We start from the raw sequence: 22,378 nt of genomic DNA, 5'->3' as shown, positions 1-22,378 counted from the left end.
CTACTCGTTCCGCAAACTCTGCCACAAAATCATGTTTTTCCCAATTTGGCACTAACGAGGCTATAACATCGCCGTTAAATGCAAACTACCAAATAAAAGGTGACATTCACAATCTTTCGTCATTTCTTTATGTCTCTGTAAAATTTGAACTTAATCGCACCCATAACAGCTGAGAAATAAGCGTTTTAAAAGATGCAGGTCAAGCAAAATTTCCCTTCATGAATTTATTCATGCAGTTGGTATCCCCCGCGACCTTAAGCAGTTAAAAAAGGAAGCCTAAAAAAATAATTTTTTTTTTTCAGGCTTGCTTTTCTCAACTGCTTAAGTTGAGTACATTACTGCGATGATCCTTCATTTGCTTAAAATGTATATCCGCAGTACAAATATATGAATTTCATAAATTCATTTCAATACAATATACAGTTATACAATAAATAATTTCCGTTAACCAAACATTTCTCAGAAAGATGCTAAAAGTCATTAAAAGTAGATTAAGTCAGCTGTTCAGATCTGGTTGCAAGTTATCCAGACCAGCTTAAAATGTATTTACACTGGGTACATTTGATGGTCATTTAATTAATTTAAGCTGGAAAACTACTTCAAGAATTTAATTACTTTTGAAACTACCATGTTTATATATTACAAAATTCAGACGTTGTTTTTTTAGTAACGTGACATAGCTACTAGAATTCCTATCAACGCATTATTATCTATTTAACTATTTTCAAACGGAAACATGAAGCTGAAACAGTTAGATCAGAAATCCACTGGTCTTATTTTCATCTCAGTCCTCTTCAGGGAGTATTTTTGTCCCTTCCATTGTCCCCAGTTCACACCATCAGCGTGGGGGGAGGGATTCCTGTGACGATAGATTCCATTCAGGTTGGAGAGGTGACAATCTTTGTACCACCAGGCTCCGTGATACAGCATGGCGCAGTTGTAGTTGGCGTTGTCATTATCTTTGTCTCGTGTTGTAAATGGTTGACCGCGATGCCAAGAGAGAGAGTCACCAGCAGTTCCTGAGACATTGAATCAAGAAATGAGCAACCTTTTGTTAGCCTGTGTACAGCCACATGCTCTCCTTAAGATTGAGGAGAATGGGCGGCTGAACACAGACTAGGTTACCATTTATATGCAGTAGCAAAAAGGTTCTATAAAATTTTAAACAATCCACCTCAGTAGTATAGAGGGAGTCACACAAATACCACCTCGAATTAGACGCTTTTATCGCAGCTGGAGTGCGTTTTTTGGCAAGTGTTAATGAGTCACGGTAAATTCCCCCGACTTTGTTTACCCACGCGGAAAAAAACAAAATTTGCATACCATGTTCAGGCAAGCCCTTGACATGTTCAAACAAGCCCGTGACTGTCACGCTCTCAACGTAATTCGACAAATACCACACTGAATTAGACGGCGATGAGTCATATTGATATCCGTGCTTCACAGTCCGCGTTCCCGGTCTGCTCAGATGCACCAGAGAAAAACTTACAACAGTCTAAAAATATCATTCGGGTAAACCCCGGCACCCACGCACAAATTTGCATGCCGCTCGCGGCTTCATGTCAATTGAACATTTGTGCTTTTTAGTTACATGGCTTTCAGCAAGACCTTGTTGACCGCGAACAAAGCAAGTCAATTTGACAAGTTTGTTGAGCAACAAATTGAGCGAATGCCTCAAATGTCGGGCCCACTTCGTGAAGTTGTCCGTAATATACTGGATGAACCGATCCCTCTTGAAGTGCAAGAGCGTTTGCTAAAACCGTTGCTTTCACAAAAGTATCACCCAAAACCCCCTCAGCGACTTCGTCGCAAGGAAAAGAAGGAGCAAAAAAGGAAGAACATTCAAAATGAATTTGATCCTTTTGTACCACACGAAAATCGGGTGGTAACAAATTATCAAAATGAGATTTTAAACCTTTTTGATGTCGCGGAACACGAGGGGGAGGAAAATAGGGGCCGGCGTTTTATTCGATGGCGCTTTATCAGAGGTTTGGAAAAAGACCTTACACCAAACTTTATGGAAAAAATTCGAGAAAATGTAAACACAGCGTTTTATATCAGGCATGTTTACTCGTATCAGTTGCGCAACATTGAAGATGATACGGTCATTGTTTACTACATTAACAAAGGCTCACCTTGGATTAATAAGCTTTCTGCAGCGGAAAAATGGTTGACCGAACAGGAGACAAAACGCCTGGCCCCTGACAATATTAAAAGACCTTCTACAAAGTGGAAGTTTGAAAGCTTTTTTAATGTTGATGTAAAGGTTGTGCTTGACTGTCAACCGCTGTTAGGCACAGGCCCCTTACCAGACTGGCTGCGCAACCTTGCTCATGGCCGGTCGATGGTTGCGCTAGATACCTATCTAGATAATTTGTGTCTATGGCGTTGTATTGCTGTGCACCGAGGAGCGCGTATTGATCGAAGCACAGCAGCAGCCCGAGGTCTCGCAAAGAGTTTTTTCAAACTCGAAACTGTGCCGACTGACTGTCCAAAAACATCTCTTGATGAATTAGATAAAGTTGAAAGGCATCTGAATCAGGGTGCCGCTTTCTCTGATTGGCTCGGCATCCGAGTTTATGAGCCTGTGAGGGTAAAAGATGAGGAAGTCGTATGGCATCTAAAAAGAAACCCTCCAGCTATGCTAAAGAACATTTTGACAATCGGCATTTACGAAGGGCACGCGTTTGTCATTAAAAATATTGAAAAGTTAGCCAATACGTATGCATGCGCCCATTGCAACGCGAGATTTACAAAAGTTTGTAACCTTAAACGGCATTATCAAACTTGCAGCCAAGGAAAAACAATAATTGATTGCCCGGGCAAAAAGGTTGAAGAACCACAGACAAGCTTTGAGAAGGCTTTCTATCCAAGCAATCAAGCTTCCAAAGAATCGCTTCGGTGGCTTGACCAAGAAGCCAAGCGGCGGAAAATTCACATTCACCACGCAATGTGCGGACATGGTGGCGAGCGTTGGGTTGAGCGCGCACCTGTCGACGGGTACGACCCTATTTCCAAAACTGTATTTCAATACCACGGCTGCCACTGGCACGGGTGTCGAAAATGTTACCCGCAAGATCGTAACAAAATCATTGACCGCAACGACCAAACACGCGAAGACAGGTTCAAAGCCACAATGAAACGTACAAGATTGCTACGAAGGGCCGGCTACCGCGTGATCGAGGCTTGGGCGTGCGAAGTAAGGAAAATCGTTGTTGATACACCGCGGGCGCAAACAAAAAGCTACCCGCACGCGATTTTGTACGATTTCGAGGCGTATGGCGACAATAATCAGAGAAAGGAACCAACGCCAACACTCACGATCGAAAACGCACACGTGCCAATCTCGGTAAGCATCGGTGACACCCTTGAAAGAGAGCCCACCCACATCTGTGAAAGAGACCCCGCGGAGCTGGTCCGCAAGTTTATGGAAGAGCTGGAGAGACGCGGAAAAAACATCCGGGCTCAAGTAAGAGCGAAATTCATGCCAAAAGACGTTGGCCTGCTTCCAAAAGCGCAGCGACAAAAAATTGAGGAATGGTGCAACCAGGTACCTGTTGTTGGGTTCAACTCTGGCAGTTACGATCTGAATCTGATCAAAAATAACTTCGCAGACCGCCTTGCTGACACAACGGGCAAAGTCAGAGTGGCAAAAAACTGTAACAAAATCATGTTCTTGCTCACTCAGGGCTTCCGTTTCCTTGACATTATCAACTACCTTGGGCCAGGAACAAGCTATGAAAAGTGGGTTAAGGCATACGGATGTGAGGCTACGAAATCGTGGTTTCCTTATGAGTGGTTTGACTCCCCCGAGAAGCTTGACTACCCAGGGTTGCCGGATTATCTTGCTTGGTATTCAAAGTTGAAAAACTCTTTTGTGCTAAAACTTTCAGAATGGAAAGCTTGTAAAAAACTGTTTCGAGAAAAGGGAATGCGAACTTTTGCAGATTGGCTTCGCTATTACAATAACCTTGATGTGGCTCCCGGCCTAGAAGCTCTAGAAAAAATGAAAGCTTTTTACACTGAAAAGGGTGTTGACATCCTAAAAGACGCCGTCAGCATTCCAGGCGTGAGTTTGCATTACTTGCTTCGTGGGTCGGTTGAGAGGGGAGCAGAAATGTACAGCCCGAGCAAACAAGCGTATTATATGCTGAAAGGGGCTGTTGTTGGAGGACCGAGCATAGTATTCACAAGGTACCACGAAGTTGACGTCACAAAGATAAGAGACCACCAGTTCGAAAAAGCAAAATTGTGCAAAAACATCGTTGGCTACGACGCAAATGCCCTCTATTTGTCAACAATGTTAGAAGACATGCCATGCGGAAAAGAACAACTTCGGTACTATACAGGAATGGAAACCTTTGCTGCCTATGCCCTTATGCAAAACTTGAAAGGAGAAAACCCTTCTCATATACCCAAATGGTTTGGATTTGCGGAAGTTGACATAGAAATTCCAAAAAATTTGTGGAAAAAGTTTGAAGAGATGCCGCCATTCTTTTACAACAAAGAGGTGCCAGCCGAAGCCGTTCCACAACACATGTATGAATACTTGAAAAAAACAAAAAGAAATCGTGGAGATGGTAAAAAGCTCGTTGGGGCCCTATCAGCCAAAAAAATTCTTTTGTATGCTCCACTGCTGCGCTGGTATGTGGAACACGGGGCAGAGATAACGGCGGTTTACCGAACGATTGACTATCAACCGAAAAAGATCTTCGCCTGGTTTGTAGAACAAGTGACAGAGGCGCGGAGAACAGGTGATGTTGATAAGAGCAAGGCCTTGCTGGCTGACGTGTTTAAGCTGTTTGGAAACACTCCATACGGGAAGCTGATCGAGGCACTAGAACGGCAAATGAATGTGATATACACCAAAGATGAGAAAGTGGTTGACAGAGCCCTGCGAAGTGCGTATTTTAGTGACTTAGATGAAATCGGGCAAGCGTACGAGTTGGAAAGCCGCAAGCCAAGAATAACAATCAGCAGGCCTTTTCAAGTTGGGATCGCTGTTTACCAGTTGGCAAAGCTGCGCATTTTGGAATTTTACTACGACTTTTTGGATAAGTATGTTGATAGAAAGGACTTTGAGCTAATTCAGATGGACACAGACAGTTGTTACATGGCCATTTCTGCTTCGAAGCTCGAGGACATCGTTAAACCTGAGCTAACACAAGAATTTGAGGCCCAAAAAAAACAATGGCTGGCTTGGGATAAGTGGAGCGGCCGCACACCAGGGCTCTTTAAGCTAGAGTGTACGGGCAGCCGGATGATTGCGCTCTGCTCAAAGTGTTATTTTATTGAGGAACCAGAAGGTGAAAAAAAGAAGTTCAGCACTAAGGGGATGTCCAAGACGCAAAACGAAATAAGATGGCAAGGATTTAAGGCCGCTCTGAATGGTCATAAGGACATGGCAACAAACAGAGGCTTCCGTATGAAGGAAGGAAAAATGGTAACTTACGAGCAGGAAAAACTGGGTTTGAGCGCCTATTACGACAAACGTTGGGTGCTTGAAGATGGAATACATACCGAACCGATTGAATATCACGTTTAGCTGGCATTGACTGGTGGAAGGGCGGTATCAGGAGGTACTACGAGCAGCTCCTCGCGCACAAAGCCACGCTTAGGGCCGTCTTGCAAGTAATACAAAACAGGTTCGTTCGGTTTCATTACAGCTCTTTCAAGCGAAAAGACTTTTAAAGACCAGATTGGATCGGTGGCACGTTTTACGCCACCTTCTAACTCACCCGGCTGGTACAAATATCTAACATTCACGGAGGAGGGGAGCTTTTTTTCGCTTTTACCAACAGGCCTCAAATAAGGAGTCGACGGCTTGGCGGCAACGGCTTTTAATTTAATAGCTTCTGAGGGTTTTTTGCCCGTCAGCCGTGTAACTTCGTTGTTCAGAGCGGCAATTACTTCGGGTAGCCTTTTAACCCACGCTGTCGACCGCTGGCCAGATGGCAGGGTCAACTCGACACTGTACTGATAACCAAACAGGCGCTCTGCCAGTGTGCGGTTGAAACGTTCAACAATGGCCTGATCTCTGTGAATGTTAACACGCCCGCGTCGAATAGCTGTTTTTTGATTTTCCATTTCTTTGGTAACAGCGCCCATAAATTCGCGCCCGGGGTCAACTTGCAGCATTTGTGGCCATTTCAGTGCACTACGCCTGTAAATTGCCCGAAAACCTTTTGCAACCTCAGTTGAATCTTTTGAGGTCAAAGGCTCGGCCTCTTTGTAACGGCTGGCAACGTCAACAACAGTCAACGCGTATTTGTAAACTTTTCGCCCTCGCGGCAATCTGTCATGAGGAAGAAAAAGAAGGTCCGCCTGGTGGACCGCGTTGGGAGAAGATACATCAAACTTTGGACGAGGAACGTATCGTGGTGCGGGAAGGTAGATTTGCCAAAAAGCTTGTTTTCCGAGCCACCTTTTTGCAGTATCTTCGGAAACCTTTGCGGCTTGGGCTAATTTTTTTATTGCAGAAATTCCTTTCCAGTATCCTTGAGGGCTGTAGTAACGTGCCTCCAATTTATTATTTTCCATTTGAACTTAAAAGACTTAATATAACATGGAAGAAAAAAAAAATTCGTTGATGGCACTTGTACCCTTGCAGGCTTTAGTGATAATATGACTACGATTTATTATAACTTTGTCAAATCTTTAAGCCTCAAGTGGCTAAAAGACAAAAAACCATTTGTTGATGACCCTTATGGTGTGCTTTACGGGGCAGAACCATTGACAAAAAAAGATATCCAAAATTTCTGTTTGGTTCTTGTTGCGAAAAAGAAAACTTTTGAACCAATCGTTTTTCAAGAACCTCACGGTTTCGAATACCTGGAAGAGACAGAAAAAAGGTCGGTTTCGCCGACAGCGAACTTGTCATATTTGAAAACAGTTTTAACAAAAAACGGTATTGTTTGGCAAGATTTTGATCCATCAAGGCTGCGATTTTTGGCAAACGTGGTGAAAGACTGCCAAAAAAAAAAACATATTAACTACACATGTTTTTTGTATTTTTATTTTAAAAAGCTACCAGATTCTTGGCCAAAAAAAGAAGAAATGATCAAAAAGCTGGAGGAAAATTTGACGAAAAATGAAAAAACGAAAAAAACTGCCGAAAAACATTTTCAAGATTGGTGGGAGCGAGCGCTGTCAGTGTGATTTGAGTAACGCAGTTTTGTTTTTTTCGAAGAGAAGGCACTGTACTTTTTGACGATTTCTTGGTATTCTTCGTCAGAAATTTGTCCGTCTTCAAGGGCCGCAGAAGTGAGAGAGTTGATTGCAAACAGAGTTTCTTCCGCAAGTGAAAGTATTTTTTTGTGTTTTTTTGCTTTTTGCAAGAAAAACTTGACAGTGACGCCCAAAGAAGTTGAAGTGAGAGAAAAAACTGTTGCTATTCCAATCAAAGGCCCGCCAACGACAATGCCGACAGCGGAAAGCGAAGCTGCGAGACCTGAGCCGGTAAGAATCGTCGCGGCACCGCCCGTTAAAGCGCAAGCTGTTTGACAGCGAGTATGCCAGCGCTTGAATTTGGCGGAAGTCTTTTCGTAGTGGGCCTGCTGATTTTCCAAGGTCAGTTTCATTGCCTTGATTTCGGCTCGTCTGTATTGGGTAGCGGGGGCCATTATACTTGAAGACAAAAAAATTTTTTTTTTGATTTAATCACAATAATGATTAACCCATTTTCCTGTTTTTTTGTTATAAACTGTGGCTGAGCAAGAAGGGTCTTGGTTTTCTGAAGGGTGAGTCCAAAACTTTTTGCTGAAAAACCCCGTTTTGGTGTTGAAAGCGCCCTTTGCTATGTCTCCTGACCAATATTTTTCAAGAAGCTTTTTATCTCCACCGAGAGCTCCTGTTAACAACATGCCGAGATCTTGAGCCTGCTTAAAACCAGGAATTTTCTCACCGACCTTTTTGTTGATCGTTTCACCGACACCCAAGCCGACCTTCTGCTTTGACGCGATAGTGTTTCTTGCCAAAGTGTGCCCCCACTGGCGCTTGTTTTTGGGAATTGCATCAAGCGCCTTCACCATTTTTCTGTCTGCAGCATGTTTGCAACCTTTCACGTCTTTTTTTCCTTCGCACACGGAATAATCAACGTCGTGTTGCATCGCGACTGCGTCTGTCGCCCCGGTAGGCTTCTGCATGATTTTCAATATCTTTCCGGTCTTCGGATCGTATGTAAGCTGCTTTTCAAGAGGATTGTAGGGACCAGTGTAGTTGTGACCTGGTAGAGTCCAACCTTTTTTTGGTTTTGGTAGCTTGCCGATGGCTTTGTGAATGTCAACGCCTGCCCCCGTTTTGTTTGAAACGAATCTTGTTTTCGTTATTCCGCAACTGGCGCATTTCACTTTTAACATTTTTCGGCCATTTTTTGTCATCTCGATTTTTTCGCTTCCCTCCACATTGGGAGTGAACTGTCTTTCTTTTACGCAATAGACTTTCATTTATATACCTGTAGAAAAAATTTCTGTTTTTTGCTTGGCTTTCCAAGCGCCTTTAGGAGTCCAAAAACCTTTTACCGGGTCATAACGAACAACCTTTTTTATGCCGCAACTGATGCATTTTGCTTCAAGAATTTTTTGACCTTCGATGTTTATCGCAGTTCTTTTGGTATAAGGCTCGTTGTAAGTGCAACGCCTTTCTTTCACGCAGTAAACTTTTTGAATTTCCATTTATTTTTTTTTTGTCTTTTTTTGTTTAATTTATGTTCTTCGAAAATATTTGACATTGTCGCTCACTCCTTTGAATGCTTGCCCCGCAAGTTTCGCAGCTGCCGTTGCAAACGAGGGAGAGGGGCCAGACAAAAACATGCTTGCTCCCTCGGCGATTTTGTCAACCAAGCGTGTCTTGTGCCTTGCTAAAGCGCCTCCTTGGCTCTGGCTTTTCGAAAGGAACCTTGTTTTTGTGATGCCGCAGCTTTCGCACTTGGCTTTCAACATTTTTCGGGCATTTTTGGTTATTACCACTTTTTCACTGCCGGGCACGTTGGGAGTAAACTTTCTTTCTTTAACGCAATACACCTTCATTTTATACTTGATGCAAAAAATACTTTTTGACCACAGCTTCGTTTTTCAACAAATCGCCAGAAAACATTTCAAGAATTTTCTTAAACGACCGCCCTTTGTTTCGTTCGTTCAAAAAAAGCAAACAGTAGTAACCGCACCGCACGCTTTTTTCCCACTGAATCTGGTTGTCGTTTCGCAAAAAGCTCTTTTTTCCTTCAAGAACAAGCTCATTTTCCCATTCTGCGGGTGGGGGCAAACCGAAAGAGTCGAAGTACTCATAGCTTTCTTTTTCTCTTTTTCGAAAGCAACAAACCCAATGAGTACCAAGGCCGCCCAAGTCGTCCATGTTGATTATGCAGGGAGAGTGATTTTTTGGCAAAAATTCGTTTCTTGAAAAAACACCTTTTATCGGGATTTTGAGTTGATCACACCACGCAAACAGGTCAAAATCAGTTAAAGGAACGTCCTTAAAATTCATTTTTTTTCTCCCCAAGTTCCAATGAATGGAGGCGGCCGCCGCATCACATTTGCAGGCTGGACCCTCATACCATTTCCACCTTTTGGTTTTACCTGCAACCCTTTGCCAAGAACTGCGGTTTTGATGATTTTAACTGCGTTTTTAATCTGCGTTTTGCTCATTTTCAGATCAACCCCCCTTTTCTCGCTAACGGCTTTTTGAATTTTTTTGATTTGCCGCGAGGTCAGATGCAAAGAGTCTCCATTTTTTCCCGTAATGTCTTCGTACTTCAGTCTTAGCGTGATTGATGTTTTGTTCAAAAACGCCTTGGCGAGGCTGTTTTTTTGGCCCTCAGAAAGCGCAACCTTGTGTGGGTAGTAAGAAGACATCTTATATATTTTATAAAAAATTTAGACAACAACCAGTTCGTTACCCACCTGCCTCAGAACCATTTCGCTTTCGTACATAATAGCAGCGAATATCGTGTAATCCTGGGCATTTGCCGCTTCATTTAGCCTGTAGTGAAAAATCAGCTGCTTCGGATCGTTTGTCAAGTTATCTTTGTTTTCTCGAAGGTCGAAGTAAAGAAAAGGGTAAAGTGTGCTAAAGTTGCTTGTCTGCAGCTGAACTCCTGTATTGTAATCATTCTTTCGGTAACGGTAATTCATCACGTCGTTGAGGATTCGCAGCTTAAAATTTTCGTCATACTCCAGCTCAGGATAAAACTGGGAAGTACCGTACTGCAGCCTGCAAGTAGCGAGCTTTGCTGTGTCATCTCCGTCAATGTTAAAAGTGTCAAAAAAGTACGGGTTCTGGGTAATAGTGTTCACTCTTCGGGTCTGCTGGATAAAGATGAAGACATGCTTTGCGTTTTTAATTCCAGGACTTATCTGCCAAGTTCCGAAAGCAGTGCGTTGGCTGGTGCTGGGCTCCACCATTTCACTCATGTAAGTCCACTTCCTTGGTTTTAAAAAGTCTTCATTCGCAAGCATTTGCCCTTCGCTCGTAAACCGAAGCATTGGAACCCACAGCTCAAGGGTTTTTACAACAATTCGCCTGTTTGTGCCGTCGTTCTGCCAAATCATTTCTGCGTCAGACTGAAGTTGTATTTCAAGCTCAAGCGGCATTGGTGGCAAAAGCTTGTCACTGAGCTCTTCAAAAAAAGAGTACCTGTTCAGAGGAATGATAGTGTTGACCGTTGCACCCGCGTGGGATAACAACCCCCTTTGTCGAATTCCAAGGTTTGTTGCGGCCGCTGCTGTAACAACACTGTCATCCGTATCAAGATACCAAAACTGGCTTTTAGCCACACTTCTGGAAAAGTCATCGGAATAATCCAACAAGTTTTTGATAAATATCAGCTTGTGAGCGTTGTCAACGTTATAAAGAGGTTTTCCCGCAGATTTTACCACAAGTTTATTTATCAAAGAAAAAGATCCATTAATCGGCGCTCCACGGGTTTCTCCTGCAACAGCAGCCCCATCTGCGGTTGCTTCGAATGTGAAATCTGCACGGATGTAAGCGTTGTACCAGTCGAACCAGTTGTCTCTGTCAGTCACAGAAAATTTGTAGCCACTTTTTGCCTGTAGCTGATTGTTTCCAGGAATTGTTATGGGCTTGTCTAACCCAAATCTCATAAACTCAGTTTTTTCCAAAAACTTTCCGCTTCTGAACATCGCTTCCAAAACCAGGTGTATATATTATCCACAAAAAAATTAATTTTCTGAAATGATTCGGTTCACCTTCATCTCTGCTTTTCTTTTCAAGATATTTTCAAGCTTTTGTCTCGACGTTTGGTTGAGTCCTTTCTCCATAGTTGCTTCTTTTTTTTTTCAAAATATTTTCAAGCTTTTGTCTCGAAGTTTGGTTAAGTCCTTTCTTCACAGTTGATTTTTTTCGAGAATCAGGTGGAAGAGTTTTTTTTCTTTTCAAAACTTGCTGAATTTTTTCCGCGCCGCGCTCTGCAACTTTTTTGGTAGTTTCAACTGCTTTTTCAGCAGCTTTTTCAGCAGCTTTTTCAGCAGCTTTTTTGGCTGCCTCTTCAGCCTTTTTTTTCCCACTTTTTGCAAATCGTTTACCGATAGACAATAAAGTATCTCTTACGACTCCGGTTCCTTTGTGCCGATATCTGTAGTGACCTCTGTCGTAAAACCTCGTCCATTCGCTTGGGTGGTTCATCCTATACTTTTCTCAAAAAATCATTCTTCCTCTTCGATAAAAATGCTTAAAGCGACAGGTTGATCGTTCAAAAAAAGGTCGTTTCCAAGTCCGTCACTAATTCTGATTCTTATCGAGTTAATTCGGTATTTGTTAACTGGATGCCACAAGAGTCGACGGGGCTCTTTCGAAAATGGATAAGATATTTGAAGAGTCGATGTTGACAACGTGTACAAAACATCGTCTTCAATGTTGTCAACAGCTCTTGAAACAAGGTCGCAATGAACATAAATCCAGTCTACCCCTCTCGTCAAGTTCGGAACATGATCGCCAACGTTGTTTGCATCGTTCAAGATTTTTTTTTCAAAACCAATAAGATCTGAAAAATTGCCTTCTCTTAAATCAAGCTCGTAATCCTTTGCAATCAAAATTGTGACTCTGTATGTCGTGGTATAAAAATAAAGTTCAAAAATGTCTTTTGAATCATCAGTTTTTCCTGTAAGAGTTTGAAAAGCGTCGTTCAAGTCTTTGTAATCATACATTCCATCAGGAATGGTAACATCAATCCAGTCTGAGTCACTTTTTTTCTTCCATTTAAATTTGTTATTGTTATATTTTTCTGAAACATTGTACCAAGAATAGCTCATTGTTACAAGCTCGTTCATTGCCGCTTTGTACCTTTTTGAAGGGTCCAAAACAATTGGGGGTGAAAAGTGAATTTTAAAGTCATGAGGTTCATTTCTTGCATCACTCTTTTTTGCAATCGCGGAGTTGAGCAAAAGGTTAAGATGTTTCATCATCCTATATATTTATCAAAAATTTTTTTTGCTTCTTTTGTTGTCAGCGCTTTTTGTTTTGTTAACATTTGCAGCAATAAAACTATTTGTCTGCGCAACTTTTTTGAAGTGTTTCCTGCATCAATTGACCCGAGGCTTATATGAAGTCTGTCAACAAGGTCGTTAACATCAACAACACCGCTCCCCTCTTGATCCGGGGGTTCTTTTTCAGAAAATAAAGAAGATTTTGCTTTCTTTTCTCCCCTTCTTTCTAAAATTTCGTCTCGGGCTTTTTGTATGTCTGGAATAGTGTAACCGTGATATTTTGATTTCGGGCTTTTCACGACATAGCCGGGGTTGTCTTTATTTTTCGTTAACATGCTGTTCAGCACCTGCAAATCAGTTGATTCTGATCCCTGGATTCCTGGTTTTTGTGGTGTCCCCCATTTGGCGCGTTCAACTGACTGAGACAAATCTTGCGAGGGTGTAGCATCTCCATTTTTTGCATCATCACCCCCTTCTGCATCATCATCACCATCATCATCATCATCATCTTCCTTTTCCGCAAGAGGTGGGGCTGGTGATGATGTTAATGGTGGTGTTGATTTTGGGGTGTCGTCTTCGAAATCTTGGTCAGATTCCACCATCGAATAGTCAGGCACTTCTGGTGACGGCGGCGGAGTTGTCGGGGGCGTTTCTTCACCTGGCATAAAATTTTCACCAAAAGGGTAGTTAAAGTCAAAATCAACCAGGTTATAGTCTGGCCCTTCTTCAGCATCAGTTTTTTTTCGTTCATCCGTTTGCGCTGTAAAGGCGCGGTCAAACCTTCGTGTCAGCGGTTTAAATACCTCCTCACCTGAAAGCTGTCCAAATTTTTTTTCAATCGCTTTGTTTTTCATTGCAGTAAGTATTTTTTCATTTTGCTGCTCAACAGCGGCCTTTTTTTCAGCAAGTGTTCGCCATTTTTTCATCGACATCTTTTTGCGTATATATATAACGACTAAAAAATGAAGATTCCGAATTACGATCCTGAGTTTTATTCGCAAAGTGCTTTCAAACAGGGGCATACAAGCATGCCATCTGACACTTTTCGCATGCTTATTTGTGGTCCAAGCAACTCTGGAAAAACAAACACTCTTTTACACATGCTTTATGAGCTTTTGGTTTACGACAAAATTTATCTTTGTGCAAAAAATCTTCATCAAGAAAAGTACCAGTTGATTCTTGACGATTTTGAAAAAAGAGTCAATCCTGAAACTGGTTATGAAGTTATTGAGGCAACCAACACCGTTATTCCTCTTGAAGAACTCACAGATGACAACCAAAAAATAGTCATATTTGACGACATGGTTTGTGAAAGCAATCAAAACGAAATCATCAATTACTTTATAAACGGAAGACATCGTCATTGCAGCGTCATTTATCTTTCTCAATGTTTTTTCAAAGTTCCAAAAAATATCCGTGACAACTGCAGCCATTTTTGTATTTTTTCTTTTCTTCCAAGAGAAAATAATCGTATTGCTGATGAGCTTGGCATAGACAGAAGTCTGCTTGATCTTGCAACAGAAAAAAAATTCTCTTTTTTGTATCACGACAGGCCAAAAAAAACAACGAAAAAAAATTTTGACGAATATATATAATGGGTGCTTTCAACGGAGACACAGGTCATCCTTCAGACAGCTCTTCAACAACTGGCCCTCCCGGCCCCCCTGGCCCAAGAGGTTCGATTGGCCCTGCTGGGCATAAAGGCGACACTGGCCCCCAAGGCCCCCAAGGTCCTACTGGTCCTGCTGGTCCACAAGGTTCTCGCGGTCCTACTGGCCCCGCTGGCCCGAAAGGCGACACTGGTCCTCAAGGTCCCCAAGGCCCAACTGGGTCAAGAGGTTTCGTTGGTCAAAAAGGCGATAAAGGTGACAGCGGCCCAACTGGCTCTACTGGTCCTGCTGGTCCACAAGGGCCCCAAGGTGCAACTGGCTCTGCTGGCCCCGTCGGTGCAACTGGTCCTGCGGGTCCTGCTGGTCCAAAAGGTGAAACAGGTCCAACGGGGCCCGCTGGTGCCACTGGGCCTGCTGGGCATACTGGGCCTGCTGGAACAAAAGGGCCAAAAGGAGATGCCGGCCCAACTGGTCCTACTGGTCCACAAGGTCCCGCTGGCATAAAAGGTGACCCTGGACAAATGGGTGTTGTTAATCAAAATTTGGTAATGAACGACCATTCGATCAAACAGCTTGCAAATCCTGTCGGAGACCAAGACGCTGTAAACTTAGTTTCAATGCAAAAGTATGTTTCAACTCACTCAATTTCTTCAGGAGTAAACGAAAATTTGTTTTCACATTTGTTTTTTTCTGCATCTTCTTTTCAAGGTGTTACAAATGTTAACTCATTAACAGTTGTTGAGAATTTTACCTCTGGTGTTCACTTACTCAAAGAAAGCGCTTTTCGTTTTAATTTAGTAAAATCTGGAAACAGTTTCAATTCAAGACTTAAAATCGGCCTAACCGGGTTGCCCTCTGGTGATTACACTCTTTGTGTTGAGTTTTTCTTCCCAGAAAGTGATCTTAACTGGAGTTTAAGTGCTTCGTCACCTTTTGGAAGTAACACTGTCAATTATCATACAAAAAGATTCAACAATCACACGCCAAAATATACGAGAACAATCATTCACTCACAAAAAAATGCGTCAAACAGTGACGATAAACTTTTTATTGACATAACCAATCCTGGTTACTCGGGGTCACAAGCAAGTGAGCAAGCTTATTTAATTGCTTATGGTGTAAAGGGTTATCAAGCGGACGTGCCAAGCGATGTTTTTGAAAAGCCTTTCATTATTTCAAGTGGAGACATGGTGCTTGAAACGAATATTGATATGAATGGGTTTGAGTTAAAAAACTATTTTCCAAAAATAACAAATTTTGTCATAAACGGTTTTTATGATGGAACCGATGGTACAATTACTCTTGGGGGCCATTTTCACCCAAGTTCTGTTGTTTTTTATTCGGTTAAATTTAATTTTAATTTAAATTACTTTATTATGCCCGTTGATGGAAGAATTGAAGAATGGCAGTTTCTTATTTTAAGTAAAAAAGATGATAATGTTGTAAATGATGAAGTACAGGTGGCGATCAAGGTTCAAACAGAAAATGGTGCAAGGGGGTCAGCCACACTCAGTCCAACCGTTTCTAATTTCCAAAAACAGGACCTTGTTTCATTAGAAGCATCAAAAGGAGACAAAATTTTGGTCGCAATTTCAAATAAAAACGGAGCAATAAATACAAAAACAGGTTTGTTAAATTTAATAATTACCGGTAAATATTAAGACGTACAAAAAAAAACAGTTTTAAAAGAGTCAATTTCCTGTCAAGAGGTTTGCGACAAGCTCTTTGTCAAAAGTTTTCAACTGTGCGATCGCCTCTTCTGACAATAAAATCACTGTTTGATTGTTTTCTTTAGCAATTTTATTATGTTGAAAAGTTTGTAAAGGGGGTCCAATAAACCTTTTAACTTTTTTTTTCCCACTTGTTATCAAAACTCCAGTTCTTCCTCGGCCCATCTTGATGTATATTCCAATGTCTGCAAATGTTCAATTGACATGAAGCCGCGAGCGGCATGCAAATTTGTGCGTGGGTGTCGGGGTTTACCCGAATGATATTTTTAGACGTTGTAATCCCTGCTCCCCCCGATATCATGACTCATCGCCGTCTAATCCAGTGTGTATTTGTCGAATTACGTCGAGTGACGTGACAGTCACGGGCTTGTTTGAACATGTCAAGGGCTTGCCTGAACATGGTATGCAAATTTTGTTTTTTTCCGCGTGGGTAAACAAAGTCGGGGGAATTTACCGTGACTCATTAACACTTGCCAAAAAACGCACTCCAGCTGCGATAAAAGCGTCTAATTCGAGGTGGTATTTGTGTGACTCCCTCTATACTACTACCTCCTATGATTCAGACCATTCTGTTTGATATGTTGTTCTGTATTTAGCACAATCGTACATAAACATCATCAGTAAACAAGTTAAGATGCTACCAATGTCAGTATCAGCTGTGTGACCAAAAGCAATACTGACAAAACACCCTTTTTATTTATCTTTATGACTAACAACTTATAAAGCCCCTTGAAAAAAAGCTGTTTTGCACAATAATTGTTTTATGCAATGTTGGAAATGATCTTTTCATAGGGTTCCAAGCCATCCTAATCCAAAATTAACCACGCCCCTCAAAAATGATTAGGGTGCTGGTCAGAACATTTCGTAAACACCACTAAAAGGTAACAAAATCTCGTTTTGTGGGCGTGGTCCAAATTCATTTTCACCCCTATAAGATAACTGGCACAGCAAGACAAAACAAAGGCTTCACGACAGAAAAGCTGAACACTTCAAGGCCCTCGCTAAATGTGGACATTCGTTAGCGTCCGGCAAATCTGACCTCCACTGTAAAATTAGAGACTTTTTTCATTCAAGAACTTTAACCGTCCTTTAAATGTCAACTTCAGTAGTGAGAAGCATATCTGCTTTATTAGTTGAAGTTTTAGGACAGATGGTTTTCACAAGAAATTTTCGATATTAAATTACTGCTAGGGATCGTTTTTCCCAGTCTATGTTCCAGACCCCTATAAAATAATTTTTGAAATTTGTAACGGTCATACTTTTGAAAATGTACGTTGCCTAGCATACGAAATGTCATGATTAGTTTTTTTCATGATGCTTATCACCGCTGTTTCTTTAATCAAGCTACGATGGCCTAAGAACAAGAGTTTTTTTCTAAGAAGGTTTTGCTCCCTGTGTACGAAATTTCCTTGAAAGTTATATCCCGTTCATATTCCACCTTCAGAAGTGCACTGGTTTTACAATGCAACATAAAGGGAAAGCTTCATACCTGAGTAATTGCCGAGGATCAGCTTGTATTTGTCGTTCTCACTCATAACACCAAACATGTTGTACTCGGCATAAGCAGTATTCCCTTCGAAGTCAGCCATGTCCACCCGCAACATGCTGTCATTATCTGTGGTCAGGCGGTGAATCTTTTCCAACCCGAGCCAGAACTCGCCACTTAGATGACCGAATCCATGTTTGTAGTCGCTCCAGTTAAGGTAGAAATCTACCCAACCGTCCATTCTCTTTTGGAACACTGTCCATCCTCCACCGGCTGTTGTTTGGTCACAAATCACATCAAAGGCAGACATATTGTCAGGTTTAATTGTGTACACACCGTCTCTTCTTTCACCAGATTTGTAGATGTCAGCACAGTTCTTCAAAGCTGCAGGAGAAAAAAAACGATCGTGAAAAGCATACATGTCATGCATGTTGGAATGAAAATATGGCGCGTCATTTATTGGCACATGCCAAACCATAGGGAGCCCAAGGTAACGTTATTATTCGAGTGAAGTAGTAAACACGAATAAACTGCAATTAAAAGGTACCTTTCTTCTTTATTGTTGTCCACCTGGTCTATCTGTAGTAGCGTAGTTACAGCGTAGTCTAGCGATTGTGTCATCCACCGTATCATCTGTGACGAATGATAAGCACTAAAAGCTAAATCTGAGAGTGTTTTGAAAAGCCTATACAGGTAATGTCAAGAAAATAACCACAACTAAATGAGCAATGATTGAGTATACATGTACAAGACTGTATGTTTGATACCAGTCACCTAAAGTAAATGGGTTTGTTTACTTTTTAAAGTTCACCGATGACGGACACACAAAGTCTGTTTTTTGGCTCCACGATCATGCTGTTCAAACTAAAGGACACGGACAAGAAGGGGCATTGTTTTCAGCAAGTTTGAGCGAAGTTTTAATGCGAGGGGAGATTTTTTGAGTCGAAATTTTGCGTAGTTGTTGAATCAGCAATGGTTGCTCGAGTGCACCCTTGTCATTTTTTATAAAGGATCATTCGTCACAGATGATTCGTCATACGGTGGATGACACAATCGCTAGACTACGCTGTGACTACGCTACTACAGATAGACCAGGTGGACAACAATAAAGAAGAAAGGTACCTTTTAATTGCAGTTTATTCGTGTTTACTACTTCACTCGAATAATAACGTTACCTTGGGCTCCCTATATTTTGACGTGCTCTAATCAGTTACGAAAAACACAGAAATCCATTGGAACTCGGTTACAACATGGATAGTATGACGTCACGAATTTCCAGTGGGTTGCGCGCGTCACGTCAGCAATTTGGCAGTCACTCGTTAAACTTTTAAACCAATGAAATGATTTTAGCGTGCGCCATTGAATGTGCATGCAACTGGCTTCCCTTTCAGTACTCGAAAAAAGTCAAATAATAAATAGTAAATCCTTTATTGACCAAGCTTGTTCGGTCAAGATGGCAGGATATTGACCAAGTTCTTTTTTTGCGTGTTTATGGACCTCGACTTCGTCTCGGTCCATAAACACGCAAAAAAAGAACTTGGCCAATATCCTGCCATCTTGACCTCACGCTTGGTCAATAACCCATATGTATTTACGCAACTAACATGAACTATAATTTTTCTGGAGTTTTCTGATTTTCAAACTCTAAAACCGTTTGTCTTGTGTATCAGATATCGATGAATGCAGCAATGGCAGCCATAAATGCAACGTGAATGCAAACTGCATCAACACTGTTGGCGGACATAACTGTACATGCAAGGAAGGTTTTAATGGAAATGGAAGTTCGTGTTCAGGTATACGTTCACTTTACTCTAGAATCAAAGTATATAACGTTAAATGTTAAAAGTTACGTGCTTTCTGCATTCTTGTTTTGGTAGATATTCAGAAATATGTATCTCATTAGTGAAAAAAATTTCAAACCGGCAAAACAGCAAGCGATTTTAACCATGGATAGTAAAATCGAGTTGAAGTAAAACGACGCGACAACAGCGAAATTCAACTCTTTTTAACCGTCAAAAGGATATCGAAATGGCTAAAACTACGAATCAACGTTGAGTTTGAAGCCTTAAAACAAGAATGTCCATTCCATCTGGCCGCCAGCTTTTGATTGTTGGACGTTTTGCAGAGTATCTGCTCGCTTCTGGCGCTTTTGTGGTGCAAACCTGCCCTGACACGAGCTGAATATTGAAATTGTGATTGTTGAAAGCGTTTGGGACTTACCACTTCACGGGAAAAGCTTGAACTTTCCTACATCGTTGATATAAATGTTCGACCCGACCTTATTCGACGTGAGCGTTAGAGGCTTCGGGCCATCGGTGAAAAGATGTTTTAAAAGCTTTCAGTGGCTGGTTCGCCGTGCCGTCCGCTTTCTTCCAATTTGAAGATTTTACACAAACGACTAGTTTGCCGAAGTCTTTATTCTTCAGGTATGTCACTGACTTCTTTCTCTTTTCCGCCGAAAAAAAACCGATAACATGTCTTAAGTCACCTTGCGTTTTAATTTTTGTATTAGGTGGTTGTTGTGGCAAATAAAATTCACGAAACTCGTTAGCATTTGTTGATTAATTTGTTAAAATTAGTTTGTTCAATACCTATTTCTTTGTTATCGGACTCCATTTCGCTAGAAACAGACAGAAAATACTTGTGTTGTTTCGGAAAATACTTTCATAGCTTAAATTTATGACGGAAAAGCTTTTTGAAGTAGCGACGACGGAACTGAAAAGTTTTTTCGCTTGCGGGAACACAGCGGGCGATCCCGAGCGGTCAAGATAGCTCCATCTTGACCGCTCGGGTAGCCAATCAGAGCACGGGATTCGTTTCATCTTGACCGCTAACGGAGCTAGTAAAATAAAATGAAGTAAAGTCAGACTACCAGAACACGAGCGTCCATCTCCAGTATATCCTTCCTTGCACGTACAGTTATGTCCGCCAACAGTGTTCGTACAGTTTGCATTCACGTCGCATTTATGGCTGCCATTGCTGCATTTATCGATATCTACAATAACAAGAGATACACAAGACAAAAATTCTGATACTTAAGGGGCTTCAGTTATAACAGTTTCTTTTTATACACTGAAGTTGAGTCAATTTACCTGAACACGAACTTCCATTGCCATAAAATCCTGCCTTGCAAGTACAGTTATGTCCGCCAACAGTGTTGGTGCAGTTTGCATTCACGTCACAGTCGTGGTTGCCGGTAATGCATTCATCTATATCTGAATAACAACCGATTAAAACAAAAAAATACACGATTTAAATTTTTGACATGAAAGGGAGTAGCTTTAATACTCAAAGAAAAGTCCAGGAGTTTGAGTTGAAAATAAAAGTCAGTCAACAACAATAACCACACCAAAGCAGAGGTTATGCATAATTGGCATTAGAGAGATGACATTAAACATTATCATCGACTAACCTTCTAAGTTCATGTCACAATAAACCAAAACTGCCGTTCCAGTCCCAGTTGGATCCAGCCAGTACTTGCTGCTAATGGTGTCTTTACCTTCGCTTGCCTTTATTTCCTGACACGACTGCGCTGGTAGCTCCGGAATGGAACCCAGTGGAGCTTTGATAAGAAAAAAGAGATACCTTATTCTTACTAATTTTCGCGCGTACTTAATTTCGCGAAAATTCGGGAGCCGAATTTCGCGAGTATTAATTTTCGCGTTTGCATGAAAAATTCGAGCTAAAGTGTATTAAATTTCGCGACTTTGATAGTGTTTTATGAATCAGTCGTGAAAGACTAAGGAACTACAGGAAATATACAAAGGTCTGGCTCAATGTAAATACAAGGAGCCAGCAAACGGAAACTTCGATGACTGTAATAAGGTTTTGGCCAATTTAACAAGCTGAAAAAACTGAAAAAAACGCAATCAGGTGAATGGTGCTAGTCGAAAACAAGACGGAAACCTTCACCTTCTTTACCTTCAAAGGAAAATTATTTACAAATCTTTACCGTCTCTCGAAATTCAACGCGGGAAAAAAACAATTCAGAAAAATAAAAAATTGGCCGATCTGAGTGATCTTTATTAAACTGAGTACATACCCCTGCCGTTCAAGCGTCTGATGTAAAACCGTGCAGGGTCTGAACGGAAATTCTCGGGTCTTGCTTCCTTGGTGCGATTATTCAGTTCGCACAAGTTTTCCTCTCTGACGTAATTGTAACTCTGGCAGGTGATTTCTCTTTCGCATTTGACATCACACTTGTGAGGGGCTATTACTGACATCTTTTTAAAGACGAAGCCCTTGAGAGCCATGCCAGGTATGTTAACTTCTGTTCTGCATCGATCATCAGCAGTTACGAAGTTCATCAACGAACCGAGCAAGAAGAAACAAGGAACCGCCCACAGCATTTTCTCGATCTTTTGTAACTGTATGGAGACAAAAGTGAGCTATTATTAAAGGCATTAACGGGACTAAATTAAAGCGACATCCAAATAGTGAAAAAAGCGAATTAATTTAATATTTTTGTCTCACTAGAAAGAATGGCAGAATGGCCAAAGATGATAAATTTGACTCCTGGCTGGAAATTAAGAGATTCGGTTTGGGCACAATAGCTTTCTTGAGACTTGTTTTATCTGTTTGATGGGGATAACTTAAGGAATTGAGTGCTGAAACAATTATCGCTTTTCAAAGAAATGCGCGAAAAAGTAAATTGACTAAAAATAACTGTCTTCTTCTCCGTAATTTCTCAAGTAAAATAATACATTGAAAAATGTATTCAGCGACTGAAAGCTCAAATAATCGAGAGAACATCAAACCAAGAAAAAAAAACTTTGCTAACACTCACCTTCTGTGGTCTCATTTTCTTTTATTTTCTTTTATAATGTACAATTCACCGGGAAAAACAAATAGTAGACGCCTTTGTAATACAATGAAAAAAAAAAACATATTTCGGAATTGACTTCGCAATACCAATCTCTTACATTTATATAGGTACCTGAAAGAGAAAGAGAACAAACAACTTAATTGCAAGGCTATAGTACAACGGAAATGAGATTAGACAGGCTCTAAAATGGCCATTAAAAGCCTGTCTTTCTTCATTTCCCGGCGGTTGTACTATAGCCTTGCAATTTAGGTTTGTTTGTCTTACACTTTAAGTCGACGTCCCTTTGG

The 22,378-nt window shown here is 41.3% G+C and overlaps 2 protein-coding genes across 2 annotated transcripts in view; both read right to left on the bottom strand.

Moving 5' to 3' along the window:
* Positions 1–22,378, bottom strand: part of LOC144649152 (uncharacterized) — a 49,334-nt gene that overhangs the window by 11,453 nt on the left and 15,503 nt on the right. Inside the window, exon 8 of the mRNA XM_078508608.1 lies at positions 20,139–20,261. Coding sequence (XP_078364734.1) covers positions 20,139–20,261 — 123 coding nt within the window. The remainder of the gene's footprint in view (positions 1–20,138; positions 20,262–22,378) is intronic.
* LOC144649153 (microfibril-associated glycoprotein 4-like) lies at positions 432–21,626 on the bottom strand. The gene is made up of 5 exons (XM_078508609.1): positions 21,309–21,626; positions 20,679–20,828; positions 20,359–20,481; positions 17,270–17,650; positions 432–1,019 (listed from the first exon to the last, which is right to left on the bottom strand). The coding sequence occupies exons 1-5, from the start codon at positions 21,613–21,615 to the stop codon at positions 757–759; spliced, it is 1,224 nt and encodes a 407-aa protein (XP_078364735.1). The 5' UTR covers positions 21,616–21,626; the 3' UTR covers positions 432–756.

This window comes from Oculina patagonica, chromosome 4 (genome assembly GCF_052425735.1).
Source record: "Oculina patagonica isolate OP01 chromosome 4, crgOcupat, whole genome shotgun sequence".
Lineage (NCBI taxonomy): Eukaryota > Metazoa > Cnidaria > Anthozoa > Scleractinia > Oculinidae > Oculina > Oculina patagonica.
Note: the sequence above shows the minus strand (reverse complement) of the source record. Positions and strands in the feature narration are given on the sequence as shown.

Coding starts and splice junctions, on each gene's coding strand:
- LOC144649153 (XM_078508609.1), bottom strand. CDS start 21,615: ATGCTGTGGGCGGTTCCTTGTTTCTTCTTGCTCGGTTCGTTGATGAAC. Junction 20,482..20,678: donor TTGTGACATGAACTTAGAAG/GTTAGTCGATGA, acceptor GTTGTTATTCAG/ATATAGATGAATGCATTACC. Junction 1,020..17,269: donor GATCCTCGGCAATTACTCAG/GTATGAAGCTTT, acceptor TCAATGTCTCAG/GAACTGCTGGTGACTCTCTC.